This window comes from Anas acuta, chromosome 2 (genome assembly GCF_963932015.1).
Source record: "Anas acuta chromosome 2, bAnaAcu1.1, whole genome shotgun sequence".
Lineage (NCBI taxonomy): Eukaryota > Metazoa > Chordata > Aves > Anseriformes > Anatidae > Anas > Anas acuta.
The window spans coordinates 110,679,812-110,703,752 of NC_088980.1; the positions used below are offsets into that span (position 1 = coordinate 110,679,812).

A 23,941-nucleotide genomic window follows, 5' to 3' on the forward strand; every position below is an offset into this window, starting at 1 on the left:
ATGGGGAGAGAGCAAAGGAACAATATCTCATCAATGAGCATTAGGAAGAAGATTTGCATGCAAGGATGATATGGGCATGCAAAAGCCTACTTGGACCTTTGTCCAAAAGCAGAAAGAAATACTGGTGCCTCAATACAGAAGAAACTCTGTGTGAGTCCTCACAACACACTAGAGAGCATAACGTGAATTTTTTTGCTGCTTCCATTAGTAAGTTGCACTTTCAGGAGACTTTTTTCATTCCAAGAAGAGGAGATTTTACTCTGCTAAAAACTTACTCTAAAGCAAAACAGGGAGCTTTCCTTCCCTGGTTCTCTTCATAAAGCTAAGCAGCCCTTGTCCCTTCCTGTGAGCAAGAACTTTTCTGTGATGTTCTTCCAGCCCAGAAACAGAATTTGGGTCTCTTTCCAAAGTGAAAAATCCCCTGCAATCAGGGGCTGCTGATTGCTTTGCTTCCCAGAGTAGCAAACGTTGTGTTAACTCATACTGGATATCTCCTTCAGGGACATCCTCCTAAAGATGATGCTGTGTTTCCTCGTCTAGTGCTCTCAGTGCAGAACTGTGCCTTAGTGGCCTAGTCCGGTCCATGTCTTGTGGCAAATTTTTAAAAGTTCATTTCTAAGCCAAATCATGATTAAGGCAACATGTTATTATCGGTGATGCATGAAACTCTAGTTAAAAAATCTCATACTGTGTTTCTTTTAGGCATATTTCTTTCCCCCTTCATCTCTCCCCCATGATGCAGATGTTGTAATATTTCCAGGATGTGGGGGGAAGGGAGCATATGTAATAGTAATGCTGTTGGTGACCTAAACAATGCATTAATGCTTTTAACAGTGAATTGGGGTCATAGTTCTCTGTAAGAGTAAAAAGATCAAGAAGATTTAGAGCTAAACTTTTTTTAAATAAAACTAGATTTAGGGTGTATAGGTTATGGTTTAGAGGCATCTTATTTAAATTCTGCTTACTATGTTTAAGCTGAGATGCAGGGACACCATTACTGAAGCTACATTTAAGTCTGCCTAAGAGTTGGACATTAACTGATATAAATCGAAAAGCTGGTTTTAGATTCAGATAAATTTAAATAAAAGCATGCATTTATATTTATCCTTTAAAAGCACCACATGGTTATGTTGCAGCCTCACCATTCTGTACCTAAACATGTCTCTGTTTCCTGTTGTATGTCAGGGAGCTGAGATAGAAGTGGATGAAAATGGCACTCTGGATTTGAGCATGAAAAAGAACCGAAGCCAAGACAAAGTTATGCCTCTCACTTCTTCCAGTACAGTACTTCCCACTCCTTCCTCTTCTCCTTTCAAAACAAGCAGTATCCTGGTAAATGCAGCCTTCTACCAGGCTCTTTGTGAGCAGGAAGGCTGGGATACCCCAATCAACTACAGCAAGACACATGGCAGGAAAGAAGAAGAAAAAGAGGTATTTTTTTTCTCAGTTTCTGAATGACTTTTTTCCCATGGATAAGTGGTCAGATAATGATCTTTGGGATGACCAATTTGCTGAAGTTTAAAGGGAATTTATTTCTACAGTAGAAGTTTGTGAACATTGAGTTAGCTTTAATGTTTTGTTGGATATGGCAAAAAATAAAAATCACTACTCATTTTGAAAGATCTTGCTCTCAGAGCCTACTTCCAGAGATGGAAAACAACAACCGTGAATTTTTATAAGTGTTGTGAATGCCTGTAAGCATCTAAGAAAAGGAAATGAAAAGCATGCACACTTAAATACTGCTTCTTAATTTTTTTTCCTAGTGGCTCAGTCCTATAGCACATATACACAAACGACCTAGCACTCAAAACAAAAAGTGCCAAGGTAGTCTTTTCATGTTGAAACATAATTATTTTTTTCATACCAGCTCTATATCATACTAGATAACTCAATATCCGAGTATTTAAACACATGCTAAGACCCTTGCCTACAGTATTCTTTCAGTGAAGAACTTTTTGTTTTACCTTTAATGTATTTCAGTAAATCTCTGCCAGTGAGTCTTAGACCTCACATGTGAGTCTAATTGTTGAGAAGTCAGATGGAGAGTATTCAGAAATAAAGGTATTGTTAGTAACACCTGACGGTTTTGGCTACAAGTAGCACAGAAGGATATATAAATACTTTCCACCAATTGTGGTGATTTTTATCCCATACGGAAAGAGCATGGAAAAAATATATAAGTACGTACAGATGTCTTCTCTTTTCAGCCTATCCAAGGAAATATAAAAGCTCAAACTTGAAAACACAGCGAAGATGAGCAACTAAAATTTCAGTAAATGGTTTTATTTAGTAACTTTGCATCTTTCATGGCTAATCTTCTAGGTTGCCATTTCCAACATGATTATGGTCTTCATTTTAGTTTTGTTATAATTTGTTTATAATTTGCTCTGTCATGTCTATCCTATCTTGGCAACATGGTAGCATAGTTTCCTATTGTCTTCCTTTTTTCTTTTTTTTTTCTGGGGCTATCTGTCTGAACACAGGGTATTTATTTATTTTTAATTAGGAAGGGACCATCAGAGGATTTTCAGTCAAATTAGGTAAAATCTTGGCAATTAACATAAACAAGCTCAACTAATAGTTTTCCAAAGTAAAATAAAAGATGTCCCACTTTGGAATTTTTATTCATCTGCAAATACGTTTCCTTCTCATTTAGTTTTATATATTAAATAATGGTATTTGAACATTTTAATAATTATTAAATTATTTTTTCTTCAGATATCAAAATTAGTACTTTAAAAAGACAGGCGGGGTAAAGCTGTTTAAGGTTGAAGGTGGGGATTCAGGCTCCCAGTTTCAAAAATACCTGGAAATAAAAGATAATTTAGTTGCAAAAAGAACAAAAATCTGTCAGCACTAGGTAGAGACCTGCCAAAATGAGACATTTGCACCACAGTGGACCATTTCTTGGAGGCAGGGTTTTCTTGAAGAGTATGTTTCTGTAACCTCTGAAGAGCTGATGATGCTCTCTGCCTCAGCCATGAGGCTCTGGGAGCATGGTCTTTCTATTAGGGCTTTGAAGTACATTTTATATGAAGTGGTAGACTGAAGGTCCCCTTCATGCCACATAATGGACAAGCATGTCCAGCTTTGAGAAAATTGTCTTGCTGTAGGGGATCAATTGGTGTCACAGACTTGGCAGGGTGCTTGTCATTCCATTTTTCCTCCCTGCTGCCACCACAGTTCAGAGAAAGAGCTACAGCAGGAGCATCTCTGCATCTCCTTGCTCCCTGCTGGACTTTCAGAAAGCTGAGATAGGTGGCTGCCTGCTTCCTTGGCACTGGCACAGGGAACTGAAGGCATCAGCACGCTATCCAAAAGGACATAAAGATGGTTCTCTTGCCCCTTGTACTCTATGCTTTGACACTGTATGGTTTGTTCCTAATGGAGGTTCTGGACCCAGACCTCTTCTGTGAGCTTTTGCCATCCTAGGGAAAGTCAATATGTCCGATGATCTCAAGGCCAGAGGCTCTGTTTTGCAAATCGAAGACTGGCAGTTATCCTCATGCAAAGAAAATGACTGATTATATCTATTTCTAATTCATTGTTATCTGGTTCATATGCACAACAGTTGCTTAATTTTGGTGGTAATTTCCAGAAAATATTGTCTCTCTCTCTCTCAGTGAAATAGCCTGTCCAGATGCCCCCTTAAAAAAAAAATATCTGAATTTGGAAAAAGCTCAAAATCTCTCCAAAAGGAAAGCGCTGAGAAATAACTAGAGCTGTCAGTTAGTTCAACTGTCAGTTCTCCAAAGATTTCAGGGCTTAAAAATGTTAAAAGTGCCAGATGCTATTATCTGTTATTCATGTTACCATTATGTTCTGGTCTTTGCTGAAATCAATATAAACTTCCATCTGTACATTAATGGGGTTTCATTGCTTGCTTGCTTTCTGTAGTGTGCATGCGTGAATACACACATGCTCTGCAGAAAATAGTAGTGTTTGAACTGATTGGGCTGGTTCTGATTTTCCTTTTAGTCTGTAATTCTTCAGAATTTTAATAGTATTTAATTATAAATCTGTTGAAATGGGAAAGGAAATATATATATACATATATTTGGCCTTGATTAGCTGTCATGATCACCACTTAAATGACCAAAAAGTGGGAAGCGCTAAAGGTGTTTTTCCAAGGGCTCTCCATCTAAAGCTAAATCTCTGGAGAAGCACACAACCCAAGGCTTGATGCTCTATGCTCTGTCCTAAGTGTGGAGGCCAAGAAATACTTGGTCTTTAGGTCTGTTCATGTCAGGTAGATGTGTTCCTTTTTGGGCCACATGTATTGACTCGAGGGCCAAGAAAGGTGGGGTTTTAATATTCCTCTGCTTGCATTCCCATTGTGCTGTCTTCCTTTTGCAGCATCTACACATCTGATGATTTTATACTTATTGAATAATAGGAGTCTTTCACAAGCTGCAAAGACAATGCTGAATAAATCATCTGTTTAAATATCCATATATCTGTATCTCATTCCTTAGAAATATAATAAGGGATATTGACCAGGAAGCAAACTCTATTACCACTTTGGTCCTTAGGAGATTTTTTCTTTTTCAAAGGAGAAGTTATTATGAAGTTGTTTGTAGGCCTTTGTGCATGTATGTGTATAGCTGTTGGTTTAAAAAACATGACAGCTAATCTCAGAAAGTTAATTCAGGAAATCCACAATTAAAATTAAAAAAAAAAAAAAATCCTTCAAAGATATGAAATGAAAATATTGCAATTCAAAACTATTTAGTATCAGTTATGTTGGTGGTAGTGGAAATACTTATGTCAACCTTAATCTTGTCATCTTATTTTTGTTAAACACTCAATGGAACATCATTAAATGAAGCTGTGTATATCAAATGCACTACTGTCATATTTTGTCAAGTCCTGATATGTATAATTCGTAGTCAGTCCTCTCTGTGCAGCAGGTATCAAACAGTGACATGATAAATAGCTAACACAGAGAAGTTTCTTTTTCATCAAATGATCAAGAGATATCTTCCATTTGAGATAAAGAATACAAACTATAGCTGAAAATAGTAGGAAACCCTGCAGCATGATCAGTTGTAGGAACTCTTGTTGGTTGCAGGTATATCCTGAGGTTCATCATGAAGTTCAGGAGCCCAGTAGAGTGTCCAAGTGGTCTTTCCACCACTGTCTATACCTGGCTCCTTTCAGATGGACACTTGACAAGAGATGGAGGAAGGTGATGTGTGCCCAGTCTTCATACTTTGCTAAGATTCATTTGAGGCATTCACTAAGTCTTTAGAAACACAGCATTAGCCTTTAGTTCAGTAATACAAATACAACCTATTGGAGTTGATAGAAAATGTGCACAACAAGCCAGCCTTCTTCAACCTCCATTACATTAAATGGAAATAATGTTACTCAGAGTTTTTGGAATTATTTTGACATCTGGGATCTTTCAGCTGGCAACAGAAGGTCACAATCTTTGGTTTCTCTTGGGAGCTTTTGATTTTATGGGGTGTCACAATGGTGATAATCCCTATAGAAGCTTTCATTTTCATATATGTAAGAAAGGCAGGTCTGAACATGTGGGAAGACAAAGTCACTAACTAGAACCCCCTTTCTGCAGATTGCAGTGGCAAAAAACACCCCCACATGCCACAAGAACCAGGATTTAATTTGATGTTCCAAAATGGCCTTTCAGGTTTCTTGAATCCTGAATAAAACTGTCTTTCCTTTTTCCAGTCTTTAGCATTTTAGTTTACCATGTTTGGAGGATGTTCAAAAATTTAGTATTTCTGTTTGAACATTTTAGAAATACTGATATATATTTTTTTAATTTTATCTATTACTCCTCTTGTGAAATTTTCCTGTAGAAATAAAATTCTAAGAAAATGAAATATATCAGTTTACTTTTATATTTTAAAGATTTATTTGATAATTACTATGGAGGAGTTTTTAGAAAAGAAGATATGCATTTTTGCTTTCTATATTTGTAGCAGATGAGATTAATCCCAAACTAACCCCACAAATGTGGCTCCAATAATCAGTAGTAATTGATAGATCAATAATATGGCACAGTTTCTATATGTATGTATAGTGTGAGATACAGTAGGCAGTAGGTAGCCAGTATCAGAAAGCAGAAGGAAGTCATATTGAGGATCCAGTCTCCAAACAGGCAAAGATGAGCTGCCAGAATTGAGGACCATATGGAAGCTTTATCAGAAGAAACACCCCCGCAGAGCTTACAAGTCCCGTTAGGCATAATCTCCATTTTCAGTCCAGATTCTCCTCAGCTCTCCGCTCTGTGCTTAACAGCTCTGCAGACATCCCTGCCCCTCTGTCCTGGCACATTAATCAGCTGCACAAGCCCAGAGAATCTACAGCACCAATACTGAGAGTTTAGCAGAAACTGGAAGCTTCTCCCCTTGACCGCAGGCAGCAGTTCTGCTCCTACATGCAGTAAACTTTGGGTGCTACCTGCCTGAGTATCAGAGTTTAAATCAGAACATGAATTCTCAGCAGGGGTTTATACAGATTTGATAAATAATGTTAAGGGTTTTGGAGATTTCTTGAATAACACAATATCCACAGAGCATACCTCAAGAAAGGAAATATTTAGCCTTCATTAAAATAGTAATAATTGAAGACATTAATCCTCAAAACAATATGAATTACGCTATATGAAATTGTCAAAGACCTTTTTATTTCAGAAAATGAAAATGTAGTATTCTTCAGGGCACTGGATTTCCAAAATGCCTTCCCAGAGGACTTAATACCCATAATCCATACCATCCACCAAACAGCCTTGTAATGGTGATGATTTTAATCTATAAATAGTAGAAATCAGTAACTACTCTTACCAGCCTGCTGCTAAGAAAATGTCATTTTTTTTTTTCCCCCTTGGGATTTTTATTTTAACAAGAAATCTTCTCTTTGCATAAGACAAGTCATTGCATTCTACAAACCTAGAAAGTTTTGTATTTACATATTTTTATGTACAATAACTTTTTATTTATGATTATAATTTTGTAACGCAATATGGCGCAATGGTACTCACTTTGTGTACAAAACTCAGTGAGGTACTTGCACAGAAAAATCAAGGATATACTTGCTGAAATCCTGTTTGTCTCTATTTATTCCAAAGCCATTTTAATTTTCCCTGTGTATTTTTCTTTGATCTTTATCAGTGTTATATAAATCTACACCTGATTTTCCTTATGTACAGCTTAAAACAGCATCTTCTTTCAGAAATAATTTCACAAGTATACAGTTCAACATTAAAAAAAGTCTATCTGTGATTCCTTGAAATTATTAATGTATTAAACTTTCTTAATCTCTCCTCATTGCTTCTTGTGGCACTTTTTAAAAGACATTCAAGTTACTTGTTGAAAATGTGGAAGGTCTTGTCAAGAGAAACCTTTTGTCACATTCTCATCTAATATTTCAGAAAGATCCAGTGAGTTCTCCAGAAAATATGGAAGAAAAAAAATATCCAGGAGATGTCTCCATACCAAGTCCTAAACCCAAGCTGCATTCAAGAGATCTCAAAAAGGAACTCATCACGTGAGTCACAAAAAATGTCATGTTTTCCTCTGCCCTTCTAAATACTGACTATGCTGTTGTTCTAAGTGTGGGTTTGGAGTGCATTTGAGGGAGCTGAGCAGGGAGACTTCCATGACTGATCACTGCAGGTAGCTTCCTGTTGTAGCTATGCAACTCACTAGATGTGAGTTTTGGCAACAGCTTCTTCTACACAGCTTTTTTAGCATGTTACAGGTAGTTTGTGCTAATATTTATGTAATTAAATAAAATTTATTTGGAAAGCCTTCAGTAGTTCTACTACTGAGGGTTTGGGCAGAAGTGCTGGGGATTTCTCAGATATTAAAAATGTGAAGTTCACAAGACAAAATGCAAGATAAAAAGGAGCTGCCCCAACAGTTTTCCAACCTGTAGGTAATCTGTGTTTAATTCCTTCATCTGCTTCCTTCAAAGCCGAGTTAGTCATTCTGTCCTGCTGAAAATCCAGTGGACATACAAATTCACACTCCGGAAGAAAAGGTTAATGATGTCTTTTCCCCAGTACAGAGACTCACTTTCTTAGTCTTAAATTCCAAAATTTTGCTATCAAAAACAGCAAGGAAACCAGGATAATTCTGTTCAGTCATTTTGCACACAGCCACTTGTTTCAGTTCAGATTATTTTCAGTAAAGTTGTCCCAGACAGCTCATAACACTAGTCACTTTTTAAAATCCCAGGCTCTTCACAAAAGCCTACTGGATTCACGTCAACACCACTTTGATAACAGTAGAGGGGTGGTTTTTTTGGTTGGTTTTATTTGTTCGTTTGTTCGTTTTGTCCCCCAAACAGAATAAATCTCTCTATGCAACTGCATTCCATATTGCTTAGTAATGATAGTCTATAACATATCACTACAGAATCACCCAAAAATAAACGAGTTGCATCCTGTCACCCTGTGTCCTGCTCCCCAGACTCAGTGGCACTGAATCAGTTAGATCTGCCTCTGTCTTTAGAAATTATATTTCCCTGGAACAAGCTTCTGTGAAGAGTGATTCTTTCACCTCATGCCGTGCAGTCTGCATGTTGTCTACTCAACACGTTGTATCTGCACTTGTAGTTCATGATCTAAATTGCTAGAGGTCATGTTTGTTTTGCCTCCTCTAAAACAGTTGCATACAAAAATCACTGAGTTTATTTGCTGAAGACTCTAATGGTTTTTCTTTTCTAATATTTATTTCTTTGTGATATTGACCTGTTTTGAGATGTCTGTAAAATACATTTCTAATTTCCTAAATAATAATCCCTCACAGTATTTACAAAAGCAGTGATAACCTTATAGTGTATTATTTTCACATGGTGAGTAGAAAGAGGTACCTTAAATATACCTGTCCAGAAAATTAAATAACAAAGTTTTAATACATCCGCAGGATCTATAGACAATATAGGGATCCCACTGCATTTCTTTGATCTCACTGAACTTAGAACTCATACAGAACAATCCAGTACAGGTGGCTCCATCATGAGGAAGCTTTTAAAATGGCAAAAGTACTTGTGGAGAAAAAATTTCTGACACCATTAGCTCAGTTGCAGTGAGCTATTATATGAATACCATATAATGTATTATATGCATGTGCTTTCTTTTTTTTTTTTTTTTCTTTTTTTTTTCCACAATAATTCTCTTGACCAAAACTGCACTGCTCAGTTTGAAATGGGCTGTGAAAATGACACTCATGTCCTCCTAAGGCTTTTTTACAGAATTGGAAAAGTTCATAGCATTCTGCCAGTTCAGAATAAATAGCCAGATGAGGATCTCCTGTATGCCTTACTCATGTAGCACTAGCTAAAAGCTTCTGTACAGCTTTTGGCTTGACCTTTTTAACCATGGGCCCAGTGAAAGAAGATACAACCCTTTATAAGGTGACTCTGCAGAACTAATGTTTAAAATACTTAAACATAGCTTGTATAAAATAGCTTAAAATACTATAGAAAGATACATTTAACTCACCTATTCTTCCCCCTCTGCCCATAAATTGCATTTCTTGCCATCTTTTCCCTCTTGCAGAGGATCGTATCCCAATGTGATAAATGAGCTCAGTGCTATGACCAAATACGGGTTGAGGAAAAACAGCAGTTGTAACATTTTCTCCAGGTCAAACATTCTCTCCAGGAAAATGTGCTTCAACTGAAATGCTTTTAGTTTAACACACAACCATAATACCTGTTTCTCACTTACTTCAGCAAATAAAGAATATATGTGTTTCTAAACAAGGTGCTTTATTTTAGTCAGAGGCTGAGGGAATGATTTGGGATATTATTATTCTCTAGTCTTTGTTACACACAAGGTCAGATCAAAACTTCAGCTCTAGGATTTATGAATTGCTGTCAAAAATTGGTAGCAATAGTGAACTTGTCCTTTCAAGAATACAAGTTATAACTTGTATTCTTATTCTTGCATAGAAAAATCTATGCAAACCATGGTGGTTTCACATTACATAGATAAAAAAAAAATAAGGTTTTGGGTAATTTGCATTTGTGGAAATAGGATTTTTTTTGTCCATATATGTTTCAAGTAGTAATTGAAAACTAGAATTGTTATGTAAGTTTTTTTAGTTTTTTTGTAGTGTCTTAACAGTTATGAGATGGGTAATGATGAATATGATTTCCGTAAGCACCATTATGTAAGTCATTGCAGGGTAAGCTACATGTATGTGATACATACTCATTTCATCTTTGCATACTCATGCAATTTCTCATTATATCTTTGCATAGCTGTCCAACTCCAGGATGTGATGGTAGTGGTCATGTAACAGGAAACTATGCCTCACACCGCAGGTAAGAAACAACAGGAAACCCAAAGCAGGAAATTAAGTTACTGTTATCTGTTGTCATTTAACATTTTATAGTAACCATGGATGAGTATTCAAAAGTAATTTGTAGAAAATTGCCCATACTGTAATGTGTCTGGTTTTGTTTGTTTGTTTGTTTGTTTTTTTCCTGTTTTTGTTATATTTTGTGAAGGTCTGAACTCAATAGACTAGATATAGAATAGAATAGACTGACTTAGGCAGGATGTGCTTATTACTCAAACGGTATGTCTTAGCAGAGACCTGTAGATAAGTCATTTAGTAAAGTTTTCATTCCCTTAAGTGTACAGGCACACTCTGTACAGATGCTAGTACAGGGGATTTTAAATGATGTTCCTGTAGATATCTCTGCAGGTGATTTTGAAATTCATAGATCTGCTAATACATTCTGTAGATGCTATTTATTTCCTTCATAATAGCCTACTGTCAACCTGGGGGTTGAAACAATATTTTTCTTTTGGGAGCAAGGTAAAAGCCTTTTCCCAGACACACGGGCCAGATGCTCCACCTGCCCTTTATGTAGGCAACATAAAGGAAGCATTCTGTGTAATACAGGCTTGCCACACAGGTTTAAGGAGATTTTGAAACCTCTGGCCCTGACCATATATTTTCTCAGTAACTTAAGACATACAGCCTTTATGGGCTGCTCTTCCTTTGTCAACAGCAAATATCAGTAAATATTTGAGGATTATTTTTTTTTTTCACATTTTAAGTCATAGATTGTCTGGAGGTTGTTGTTTTAAGAAAAAAAATACTCTGTTTTAGTGAAACATTCCACATTGTTTTTTTCAGTGTTTCTGGGTGCCCGTTAGCTGACAAGACATTAAAATCCCTTATGGCTGCTAACTCACAGGAGCTTAAGTAAGTATGGATAATAATAAAAAAGTTATTCTTGTTTATCTTTGACCAACATGTTCCCAGTTGCATATCTGAATTGCTCTGAGCAATGAAATACAAAATATTTCAGTGAAACTCATCAATTGAAGCGGACTTTATTTCTCCATTTGCCTTTCTTCTTTTTTGTACCCCTTCATTTTCATTTTCATGAATTAGCTAGGACCCAAGGGAAAAAAAATATAAACACTGAGAGGCCTCTCGCAGTTTATTTCTGACTCAGATATAAAGAGGAAATATCTAACACGTGCTACTGATCTGGCAAATAACCCAGTCTGATCAGAGAAGTTAGACAAAATCCAAAAACCATACCAGAATTCTTGTATATCATTTTTTGTCATTCACTACCATGCACTATGAGTTTAATGTCACTGAAGCAGACATCAAGTCATATGATTTTGTGCTGGCATAATTCTCACCATGAAATGTCACTTACAAAAGGACTGTGCAGGCTCTGCTATATAGACAGATGTATAGGGACATATGAATATTTCAAAAATCTGTAGTCAAGAGAGGCACTGGCAACCAGTCATCTAGTTATTGAATCGGCTTTGTCAATAAGGACGTGGGAAAGAGGAAAGGATAATTAGAGTTCTTTCATAGCTTTCCCTCTGCAACTTGTAAATTGGATCCTGTAATAGATGGCTTGGAAAACTCATGAATGCATGTAAAAGGGAGAGAATCCTGTGACTGTCCTTTCTGTCCTTTAGGTTCATCCCTAGTGCAGATAGAAGAAAAACTCTGACCATGGCACTATTATGCTGTTATAATGATATTTATAGTAGGACTGACTACACATAGGATTGGCATGTGTGTTTAGTCACAAGTTAGCTTCCAAGACTAAATATAAGTTGTCTCATACTCTAGTCCAACAGCATGAACAAAAAAGATGCCTAACTGATGGTAGCTGTGGAGATGAACCTGCTGGAGATGTGGCAAATTGGTAAAGTAAAGCCACTAACTTTTTATAGCCAAATAATTAAAGCAGTTCCCAAAGCCAGGGTAAACTGACAGATAGGTAAACTGACACACAGTCACAATACTTTTCAGCTTTTAGATCACTGAGTCTCAAAGGTATAAAGTCTAGTTTCAGTATGTTTTGAAAAGAGCAGCACATGAAGCAGGGAACTGACTTGTGAAAATGCTGACAAATTTGAAATCATTTGCTGAGTCATATATATTTGTCCCTGCTTTTGTTGGCTTTCTGCCATACATAGACACTCACACAAATATTTTGAATAGTTGCTCCTCATGCAGCCCCTCCCCCCATATTCATGTGTGAATAAGGAAATTTGCATACCAATATGGTTATTTTTCCACTAAAGCTTCTAGAGTTTTGGTCATGCCATAAGGAAAGAGGAGCAACAGCATATGACTTAAATGACAAACTGCACATTGTACGCCATGTATAATAAGTGAGTTGTGAAAGACAAAGTCAAAGTTCATGAACATTTCACAGACAGAAATATGTTGCATAACGCACTTAGCATTTAATTTCAATTAGCTAGAAAAAGAGCAAAAATCAAAATCTGTTCACAGACAATTTGCAAAAGGGAAGAGGGCTAAATAAAATTATTTTCCACAAATGTACCACCGTATTCTAGCTTCCTGCAAACATTATTCAGGTGAGATTTTAAACAAAACTCTGATATTGAAAAGGGTAGTCTAAATGAAATCTAATGCCAAAAGCTGCAATGCATACCATACTGGTATAGTATAGCAATATCAGTTGTTGGTTTTACTTCACAGGGATGTGAGCAAAGGGCATAAATGTTCATAGAATCAGGCCACCAAAGTACCCTCATGTAGTTAGTTGTGAATATGAAAAAGCTGTGTATTTTTTCCAAATGTTAGTCATGTTTACTTTGCCAGAATCAAGACAGGATTTTGGCTTTAACTGTGAATCTCTAAGCCAGCAAAGATACAAGGCTTCCATGTGATCTACAGTTTGAAAATAAGGAAGATCTGTTCAAAAAGTGAACTTTGGAGTTAGATTCAATAAATTTTATATCTGAGGATTCTTGCTGCAGAGTGCAATCTAAGCTGGTCAAATTAAAATATACAAATGTTGATAATGACTCATGGATTTTAAAGCTATAAGGGAGAGTTGTGACTATTAACTTGATTCACACTCTCATTTCACCAAAGAACTGCTTCAAAAACCTTAAAGAAGTTTAAAAGTGCACTTTACAAAAATATCTTATTACATTTCAGAAACTTTAGGGAATAGATAGAGTGTCCTATCCTCAGATTATTTGTTCTACAGGTTAAATATCAATTATTAGGAGAGATTTTACCTGTTCTTCTAGATAGGTTTCATACAAGTTGATAGTTATATATATTCCATAAACAACCTCACATATTCTCTAGTCAATACCTTCCTTATCTGACCTCTGTGGGTTTTCCATAACTAAAGTGTCTATCTAACTATTTCTACAACCTTTACAGTGAGTAAAAGTGTCAGAAATGCGGCTAGATCAGCAGCTCGGTATATCAATTTTATGTGAAGTTGTAGTTCATCTACCTAAAGATAGAGCAACCCTCTTCGAGAAGGGCACAAAATTATAGTACTCAGTGCATGGTTACAAAAATTTATGTGTGAAATCACTGTAAGATTTGTTCTTAGAAAACTGACTTGATGTATAAGAGAATCTGTAACCTACACTGACTTGAGAGCTGACATCTTTTAGCTTGAGCTCTTGAGGCCTCTGATCCTCCAAAATAAATCTGTTTTTCTTGGCTCTGTACAGGATTCCATAACAGAGGGTGACTCCCTGAGATAAGGCACCAGTCCAAACTCATCAGCCAGTTAAAAGCTGATGAAGATCCACAGTATTACTGACTGCAAGGCAATACACTGTTGGTGCATCTTGTATTGTGGACTTTCACAGTCCATACAAAATTATAACCAATATTTAGAAACCCTGACCCAGTGGTCAAGATCAGGAATCTTACTAGTGAAGGTTCTTACAAATCTGTCAGTAATCTGCCTAAAACATCATCTTTTAATCAATATTGAAATTATCTCACTCTCAAATCTTTAAAAACTACTCTTAAATCTTTAAAGAATACTTTAAATACTAATCCGGTTGTTCAATCTAACCACTGTCAGGAGTGGCAAAGGCAGATGGGGAGATTCAAAATTAGCTCACTGTCTTGTTTAAGTCCATAACTCTCAGACTCATGATCTGAATGTGTCCCATAAAGAGCTCTGGATGAATTAAAATCCATGTCCAGTCTATGTGGACAGCTCTTCCATCTGTGATCATCTGATAAAACAAGTAGCCAAAATTAATACCCATAGTATTTGGCAGGTATTCTGGTTTTACTTATGAGCATTCGTGCTCTCCAGACATCTGCCCTTGCTGCCTGCTCCACATAACATTGTGCCCAGTCCTTGTCCCATGCTCATACAGGTCAACATTTAGTTCTACAGTCAAGCATATTTGGCACTCTGCAACCCACACCTCTACCTTCACTGTCAGTGTGAAGCATAGCATTCTGCCAAAGTATTTTGTTCAGAAAATGTCATCATGAAATGTTTTGACATTTAAATAAAAAAGGTTCCCCTGTATTCAGTTGAAATTATTTGCTGAATTCCACTTCAATCAGTGAATAAATTTGGTCATGTCCAAAAGAAATCATAATTTTGACAAATTTATCATTTACAGAGAAACATTTTTACATATTCTGTTAAGAGATACACCTGCATACTCAGATGTGACATTACAATTATATTTGTAGGTGTTTTCCATGGCAGCCTACCAACAACCTGATTAAATCACTCATCTCCTCTTCTCAGGACAGATTCAGTAACAACTGAGACCCTTATGAGAGTATTGAACAGCGCAAGCTTCCTTAATGTTTGTTTGGCACTCCTCTTCCTGTTATTCTGATACTCTGTAAAAATCATAGAATTCAAAAGGCCCTTAGGGATAGTTAACACAAGAACGTAGTGCTGTACAACACAGAAATGTAGAAATGGCTGGCACAATTTCTAAAGGTAAATATTTTGCTTATACTGCTTTGTGTGTTGAGGCATGATTCTCTTCTAAAACCACAAGCACACACAAACAAAAATTCAATACCCTCAAATGAAAAAAAAAAAAAACAAACCACTCTGAAAAATTACTTTCAGAGATGGAAGGTCCTGTCCCAAAACCTGCAGAAGTCAATGAAAAGATCTACTGACTCCTGTGGGCTTTTGGAGCACATTTTTCATGCACTACTAGTGAGTGCAGAGCCTACACTCCCAGACCAACTGCAATGACATACTAACAGGCAGGAATGTTTCTTTAAATTGTATGGACATTTTATTATTAAACATTCATACTTGTAAAGGCTTCTGCACATTGCACACATTGCACACATACACAAAAAACCCTTAAAGATGGGACATAAACATAAGCTGATTGCCAAACTGAATACCCAATTGAATCTAGTGTTAGATATAGTCCTGAGGTATGGTTACAGTGCTAGAATATAGAAACCACTACATTCATATTCTGGCTATTACACTAACTCTATTGATGTCCAAAAAAGTAAAACAACTTTTCTGCTTCCATTTTCCCTGCTGTAAATACTGGCAAAGGGCTTATTTATATCTGTATCTGTATGTAAACATCAGACGGATAACAAACACGTAACAGTAAATTTACAAATAGATCTGTATCAATCTGCTTTTTTTTTTTTTTGTAATGTTGACCCTGTACAAGGAATAATGTTCAGTGAAAACAGTGCTATGAAGTATTTAAATGTACATATTTTATGAAAAATGTCATTTTTCTTACTAAAATTGTTATAAAAGAAAAAAAAATAAAGCAATTTTCTCATTTAGAAAAAAATAAATAAATAAGAACTAGTTTTAATTATCCAACAAAAGCTGTGTTGTTCTTTCTTCCACTCAAGACAAAATGCACCAGGTACATGTTGTTTACTGTTATCTTTGAGGTCATGTTTTGTAAGCTCCCTGTCTTATTTTAAAGGTGCCCTACACCTGGTTGTGATGGCTCTGGCCATGTGACTGGGAACTATGCATCACACAGAAGGTAGGAATTGTCCCATGTTTTGGGACTGCAATGGTTGGTGTTCTTGCCAAGCAGCGTCAAGAGAAGTGGCTTTTGTTCTGTGTGTTTCTTTCAGCTTATCTGGTTGTCCCCGTGCCAGGAAAGGTGGTATCAAAGTGACTCCTACCAAGGAAGAAAAAGAAGACCCTGAACTAAAGTGAGTACAAAAACACAGGTCTACTAGCTGTGAAAGGAGAAGGAAAAAAAAAAAAAAAAAAAAAAAAAGAGTTCAGGAGTTGATACATTATAGGAAATAACCTACTTAATCTGAGCTATCTGAGAATATGCCCCAGACAGAGCTGGAGCCAAACCAAATGTTTCTGCTTCTGGTGAAGCTGATGGAGTCCATCAACTTGGAGCTTAAGCAGTGAGGAAAGATTGCTGTATTTGTTTGCATTGTTTCTCTTGTTTTAAACAGTAAAATTTTCACTAAAAGCAAAAACTGAAAACTCAGTAGAAATTCACTGCATGACTTCCTTGAGTGTGGATTCCATTAAAAACAGTAAGTGATAACTGGTAGAATATAGATGTGAAGATTTAGTTGCACTCAATATTGTACTTTATGCTTGCTAATGATAGGAGAGAAGGCATAACACTGACAAAGCAGCACAAAAATAGATAGCTCCAGTGAGGCCGCACCTCAAGTACTGTGTTCAGTCTGGGGCCCCTCACTACAAGAAGGACATCAAGGCCCTGGAATGTGTCCAGAGAAGGGCAACGAAGCTGGTGAAGGGCCTAGAACACAAGTCCTGTGAGAAGCAGCTGAGGGAACTGGGGTTGTTTAGCCTGGAGAAAAGGCAGGCTCAGGGAAGACCTTATTGCTCTCTACAACTGCATGAAAGGAAGGAGTGGGGAGCTGAGGGTCGGCCTCTTCTCACAGATAACTAGTGATAGGACTAGAGGGAATGGCCTCAAGTTGTGCCAGGAGAGGTTTAGGTTGGAAATTAGGAGACATTTCTTCTCAGAAAGAGTAGTCAGACATTGGAACATGTTGCCCAGGAAAGTGGTGGCATCACCATCCTTGGGGGTGTTTAAGGAAATGTTGGATCTGATGCTTAGGGACATTGTTTAGTGGGTGATATTGGTAGTAGGGTGATGGGTGGACCAGATGATCTTGGAGATGATCTTTGATTATTCTATGATAGATAGATGGATGGATGAATAGATAGATAAGTAGAGAGATTAATAAAACTAACTTACTTTGCAAGTATTTGCATGAGACAGTACAAGTTTTCCAGATATAAAAACCTACCCTCTGCTTCATGCCAGAAATATAGATAGAGAAGAGAGAATGGTGACTTTTCATACACTTGTAGATTGTGATTTATTGCCTGTGATAGAATTTCAAAATTCTTTTCTGGTAAAACAATATCTAAATGAATTGTTTAGTTTCTTAGGCTGTCCAAGTATACTTGAAATTGCCTAATCTTAAAACCAACTGAACTCCCAAAACATCTTGATGTGAATTGGATGCTCAGGTAGAGTGAGTCCCAGGAGACCGAGTCTTAAAAATTAGTGCAAAGTGGCATAGGCAGCTGGATGTGTTTTCTCAGACTTTCTTGAGACTGTCTTCACCTTCTATCTCTATTGAAAACACGAGTTCTTTTGCTGTGTTTCTTTAGATGTCCAGTGATAGGCTGTGATGGCCAAGGTCACATATCAGGTAAATACACTTCTCATCGCACTGCTTCTGGTTGTCCTTTGGCTGCCAAGAGACAGAAGGAGAGTCCTGTCAATGGGTCTTCACTATCCTGGAAACTGAACAAACAAGAGCTGCCACACTGTCCTTTGCCAGGCTGCAACGGGCTGGGTCATGTTAATAATGTTTTTGTCACCCACAGAAGGTATAACTTTGTGTTTTCTCTTTTCATTTTCCTTAACATTCCACTATTGAAATGGCAACAAATGAGGTTACAGTCTGAATAAATTGTGCTGGTCATTTAAGTAACGAGACAGCTTACATTGCAGCTGATATTGGTCAGAATAAGTTTGAGAGAGCTGGGATAAACTTTTAACTCTTATTTTATGTTCCCATTACAATGTGACTTTCCAAGGTCTTTTCTTCAGATTACCACAGTTTCTATATGATTTAAAATTTAATAGAGTTCTTAGGCAAATATGGAATTGTATCTATATATCTTTTATAGAAAATGCAAATATCATTGAAATGTCAACAGAAAAGATTTAGCAAGAGGAATAGCTGCATTCATTTAATCTTTCTACCAGTGGAAAAGCTGTTTTCATAAATTTTGTGTTTAAATAGCTAGAACCGCACACACACAAAATGTGTAGAACTCTTATGGGTTACATCAGTTTGCAGTTACATCAATTTTAAAACAAAACTATTCTTACAAAGTAGGAAAAACATATACCAGTAACAATAAACACCAGGATTTTATGTATCATTGTGAAAACATGAAATTATTTGAACATGTTGAATTGATGTTACTCAAAGTACATGGCTTCAGAATTATTACCTGGTAAATTTTTGTCTTTCGCATATAATGGCAATTAAATCTCTATTCTATGCCTCCTTTGATTTTTTTTTTCTAACATTCTGAATCAACTTCTCCAAGAATGTCTAAGATGACTTGAACAAATTCAGTTAGAGTAAGTGCAGTGTGATTCAACAGAACACCATGTTAAAAATTCACAGCCTTTGAAATCTGGTTTTTAAAGGCCCCCCATCAAGCTCTGTTACTCTTACTCTTTTCTTTCCTTTCAACCCTTTGTTTTGATGAGCCACTCCTGTTTCTCTCTCTCTCTTTTTTTTTTTTCTTCCCCCTTCTCAGCCTCACATCTGGAAGTCCCAGCGTGGCTTTGCCCTAGCCCACTCCCAGACTAGACTTGTTTTTTAGTTATTTGGCTGTAAACTTCACAGAAATACACAGTTACACAGAACTCTTAGTTCAGCTGCTGAGACAATGTCCTCCAGTTTGGGTAACCTGTTGGCAGGCTTCTCTACTACAAGGTGCTGCGTCCTTGCTGAATCTATCAGCAGCAGAGTAAGATTGCCTGTTCTGACCCTACCTCTCCTTATGAGGTGTTTGCTGCTGGAAAGCTCCCAGTCCTCAAATACAGCTACCCAGGTAGAAACACGCACCATAAGTCCCTAGGTGAAATTTTAAACAGCCTGCATGTGAGCCTTAGCTTTTAGTGCTATCACCTTATCTATATGGAGCACGTAGTGGAATCAGCCCATCCAAAGAATGCTGAAGGATAAATTAATTAAAGAGTTTTGAACTGCTCATATGTAAAGTTGTAGAGTCCTCTCTGTAATGGAGAAGAAACATGCAAAGCAGTGGATTTGTCCAGTGCTATCTTTATGAGCTGTATCCTATGCTAAGGTGTTTTCATTATGACACAGCTTTAAGTTTGGGCTATTTAATTTATTCTAAGCAATATGAAAGCTTCAAGCCAATAACATAAAAAGTATGTCAGCTGATTGCAACTCACACTTACGGATGATTTCTGTCCTACTTAAGGCTGGATCACACTCAAGATCACAGCATTAATATAGTTTCATGATATTATATCCTTTCATAGCACACTTGAGATCCAACAAGTCACACATAGTTTTGAGACCTTTTTCCAGTTAGTTATCAGCTCTGGACAGAGAAACTAAACAGTATTCCAGAACTGGAGAACTAGCACGTTTCCTTGTATGGCTTTTAACTAAGCTGGCAGGAAGCTAACTTAAACCTTCAGCAGTTTTTACTTTTTTATTTAAAAAAGTCTGTTAAGAAATTTTGTTTCACACACACACACAAAAATAAAAAATCCTGCTAGGATAGGACAAATTTTTTCTTCACTTCTTACTTGGTTACATCTGAATAAAAATTCCAAATCCTTGAGCCAGTTCTTCAGCTTATAGGTGTTTCCTTATTATTTATAAAGATAGTATTATGACAGTGCAATTCATCTTAGCCCTTTAGTGGGCTATAAAAATTGCCTCAGGTAATTACCATCTGATGAAATTGTAAGCATTGAAATAACAAAATGTAATTAAATGTGAACGGTGGTTAAAAAGCAAACTGACTATATAATAGAACAATTCAAAAAAAGCTATTACAGTCTATAGGATATACCCAGAGTTAATATTGTATCAATCATTATTATGTATCAACAAAATGATGCAGTAGTTGTGCACCATGGAAAGTATCTCATTAACTAATTGTTTTTAAGAATGGTAAACTTGCCATCTTAAAGAACCATACTGCCCCTTTCCTCTGAGCAACAATAGTTTATTTGTTTATAAGTGGTGGAACTACAAGAATTCTATAAATGCTTCTTCATGCAACTTGATAATAGCTCCCAATGTTATTTTGATTATTCTCAAAGTGTTGTTTACTTATAAATTGAGATTTCTGTGCCAATTTTCAAGCTGGAATATACAGTTAAATAGCTCTTTATGAGTTATGTCATTCCCTGAAGCTATGCTATAATGGCAATCGTGATGTGACCTTAGGTACAGAGGTCTGTCCAAGTGCATGATAATATTGCCTGAAAGGATTGTTGCTATTTTCAAGTCGGTGCTAATGTTTTCTTTTTTCCTATATGTTTCAGCCTGTCTGGTTGTCCTCTGAATGCACAAGCCATAAAAAAGGGCAAAATTTCAGAAGAATTAATGACTATCAAGCTTAAAGCAAGTGGTGGTAAGGAGATTTGTAAAAGATGATGACATTTATTTAGATAGAAGGGCCCTGACTCCCATTTATACTTATGCCCCTTTATGCCATTCTATCATTAATTCTCACTCCTTTTAGTTGTCTCTAGCAATAACTAAACTTGAATTAAAAGAATCTTTGCATGAGAGAAAAAATTATTTTCATTTACCTCATGATAACTCAACATTTGTCATATGCTCTCATTTTATCTCAGAACATTTTTTTTGTTTGTTTGGAGACAATTTTAATTTTGTAATTAGTAATAAAAAAATAGATGCAGATCAGGCAAACTAGCTGACATTACTAATGACTAAAATAGAAGAGAGAAAAACTGGATGTGGAAATTGACTTCTCCCAACTTGAATACGACATGGTTTAGTTTTAAGTGTACAGTGTTTTGACAACTAAAAGTAAAGGAACAACTACCAAATAGGTATAGGGGGAAATATATAGGAATCTGCTTTATTATACCATGTTCTTTAAACAGATAAGAGACAGGAATAAGAGAACTTTGTCTTTATGCCTCCAAATGCTGAACAAAACAGCTGTGTCACACTGGACAAGAGTTTGCTTTGACATGCCCCATCTCTGTTCACATTACCTCTTGGACAGGGACTACTACTGATAGAATTCCCAGGTTGACTTGCTAGCAGACTCAGTTCTGGGCTGTAGGTTCTAAAGCAGAAACAACAACTACTGTACTTTCTGAAGGCAGAGTTTGTCTCATTGTGACAGTAAGCAGAAAGAAGGATATGCATTGCCAGCAGTCATAGTTGCACAGTATTGAGCAGGACAGGGCTTTCAGTAAAGACCTGAAGATTTTTTTTTTTTTACTCTACCTAAATTGTGAGGATGTAGAAGTCCTCCTTTTTATTTATTTATTTTTTCTGTAATGCATTTTAGCTTCCTGATAGTTTCCCTTTTGCCATCATTTAGATTTCGCTATTTATCACACATATCTAAGACTGTGCTTCTGGAAATTAATCCGAATAGAGATTTGCCCCCACAGAACTTGTTGCAAGATCAGAAGCAGATACAGATAAGCTTCCTGAAGTCAGCAGTTATACTATTGGAGATGTTAAACTGGGGTTGTCCCTGTAAAGGAGGCTTGCTTCTACATTTTGTTTAAAACTAAAACAAAATTGTAAATACTCCCTCATGTTTCATTATATACGTTCCTCTTCCCAGCATTTCCAGAAGTTTTTTCCTTTCTTCTTTCTCTTTCTTTGAGCTTGTGGTTTCATGTTGTGCTGGAAAGAAGAAAAAAAAAAGAAAAAAAAAAAAAAGAAATGAGAAACACAAAATCTCAGAAAGCATTAATTATGCCTTACATGTTTCAGTTTATATAGATGCTTTAAAGCTAGGAGAAAAAAAAATACAGTAAAAGCAAATTCACAGACAATTTAAGGATCAGTCATTTGATCAAAAGCCTGTTACCTTCCTCTTATTCAATAACAGCATAGCTTGCTACTCACATATCTATTTTTATGTAGACACTTTAAATCTGATATTGGTATTTTCAACTATTTCCAGGTATTGAAAGTGATGAAGAAATCAGACACTTGGATGAGGAAATAAAGGAACTGAATGAATCCAATCTTAAAATTGAAGCTGATATGATGAAACTTCAAACCCAGGTATGACATCAAAGCCAAAGTTTTAACTGTTTCTTATGTTGTTTAAAGACAACAAGTAGATAAAATATGTAAATTATATGTTTAAATGCAGTTATTCTTGTGTGGGCTCTTCACTCTGTAGCAATTAAAACTACCCAAATCCTACACACTTTCTTTGTCAAGCTCTTTTGTTTGTTTGTTTGCTGTAAATAAGCAGCAAATTCCTGGTTATTGTCATGAAGATCTGGTGAGTGATAGGCTAATGGCAGTTCAGAGCTAATCTCGGTGAGCAGAAAATAAATAAATAAATTAATATATTTATAAAACAAAACATTCATCTTCCTTTGTTGACCAAACCTTTGTTGAGCAAACCACAGAGTCCCATGACTGCTGTAAGAACCCGGGTTAGGGAGGGCATCACCTCTTACAAACATGCTCTGAATCTTACTGCAAGTTGATTTTGTACCTAAAACAATCTAGTTTAGTTTACTCACTGCCAGTTATTTAAATAGTTTCAATTTTGCCTGCAGGCAACACCTGGTAAAGGACGGATGCCTTTTGCTAACTTGTATAGCAGATTAGTTTGAGGGAGAGCTAGAGAAAAGAGTTGTTCACTGTCATTCTTTTGTAAATTGATGGGATTAAATTGCCTCCAGGTGCTGGTTGTGGTTCTGTGGAGTGAGCCAGGTATGTTCCTCCACACAGAGATTCCCGCATGCACCTGGGGAGTCACCTGGGCAAACCAGGTCAAAGCATGAGCAAAAACTTGCTCAATATTTTAGTGACACTACAAATTGGAGAAAAAAAAAAAGTTCTCAAATAAGAACAGGTCTGGAAACTGCATGTAAGTCTAAACTGATCCAAAACAGAGTGCAGCCACACCCCTCCATATTTGCACCTTCCTGGCATGTATGCAATGCTGATTCATGCTGTTTTTGTAACAGCCACAGCATGTGTAGTTTAAATACGGGTGGAGTTTATGCCACCTGTGCTGAATCTAAATAGTCGGGCTTCACACTGCAAAAGTTGCTGAGATATCTATTCCAAATTGAATGTCAGTGAGGGTTTTTGTGTATTTTTTTTTTCCATAACTTCTGGACTTCTGTACACTTTTTTTTTTTTTTTTTGTCTCTCCTTGGTGATCACTTTGCTATTTGCACAGAGATGGCCTAATTTAGTTCACCAGATTTCTCCCTCCCCCCCCCCCCCAAATTGCTCCCTGGTGAAGACAGCCTGACCAGCAACTACAGCTGAAATAACATGTTCCCTGTATGGCTTTTCTCTACCTCCATTTAGTCTTGTCTGGCCAGAAGTTAGGCTGCCTCAAGCATGCTCCAGACAAGAGGCCTCAGTGGGGTGCAGGC

General features: G+C 36.7%; 1 protein-coding gene and 1 long non-coding RNA gene across 5 annotated transcripts in view; one reads left to right on the forward strand and one right to left on the reverse strand.

Annotated features, from left to right (window-relative positions):
• ST18 (ST18 C2H2C-type zinc finger transcription factor) overlaps nucleotides 1–23,941 on the forward strand; it is a 198,645-nt gene that overhangs the window by 170,248 nt on the left and 4,456 nt on the right. For all 4 annotated transcript variants that reach the window (XM_068671696.1, XM_068671698.1, XM_068671697.1 and 1 more), the window contains 9 exons: nucleotides 1,186–1,431; nucleotides 7,400–7,515; nucleotides 10,240–10,302; nucleotides 11,127–11,195; nucleotides 16,214–16,276; nucleotides 16,371–16,451; nucleotides 17,917–18,138; nucleotides 20,861–20,949; nucleotides 22,495–22,598. In XM_068671696.1, coding sequence (XP_068527797.1) covers nucleotides 1,186–1,431; nucleotides 7,400–7,515; nucleotides 10,240–10,302; nucleotides 11,127–11,195; nucleotides 16,214–16,276; nucleotides 16,371–16,451; nucleotides 17,917–18,138; nucleotides 20,861–20,949; nucleotides 22,495–22,598 — 1,053 coding nt within the window. The remainder of the gene's footprint in view (nucleotides 1–1,185; nucleotides 1,432–7,399; nucleotides 7,516–10,239; nucleotides 10,303–11,126; nucleotides 11,196–16,213; nucleotides 16,277–16,370; nucleotides 16,452–17,916; nucleotides 18,139–20,860; nucleotides 20,950–22,494; nucleotides 22,599–23,941) is intronic.
• LOC137851009 (uncharacterized) lies at nucleotides 17,228–23,938 on the reverse strand. The gene is made up of 3 exons (XR_011092946.1): nucleotides 22,935–23,938; nucleotides 21,563–22,211; nucleotides 17,228–17,999 (listed from the first exon to the last, which is right to left on the reverse strand). It is a non-coding gene; the product is annotated as an uncharacterized lncRNA (long non-coding RNA).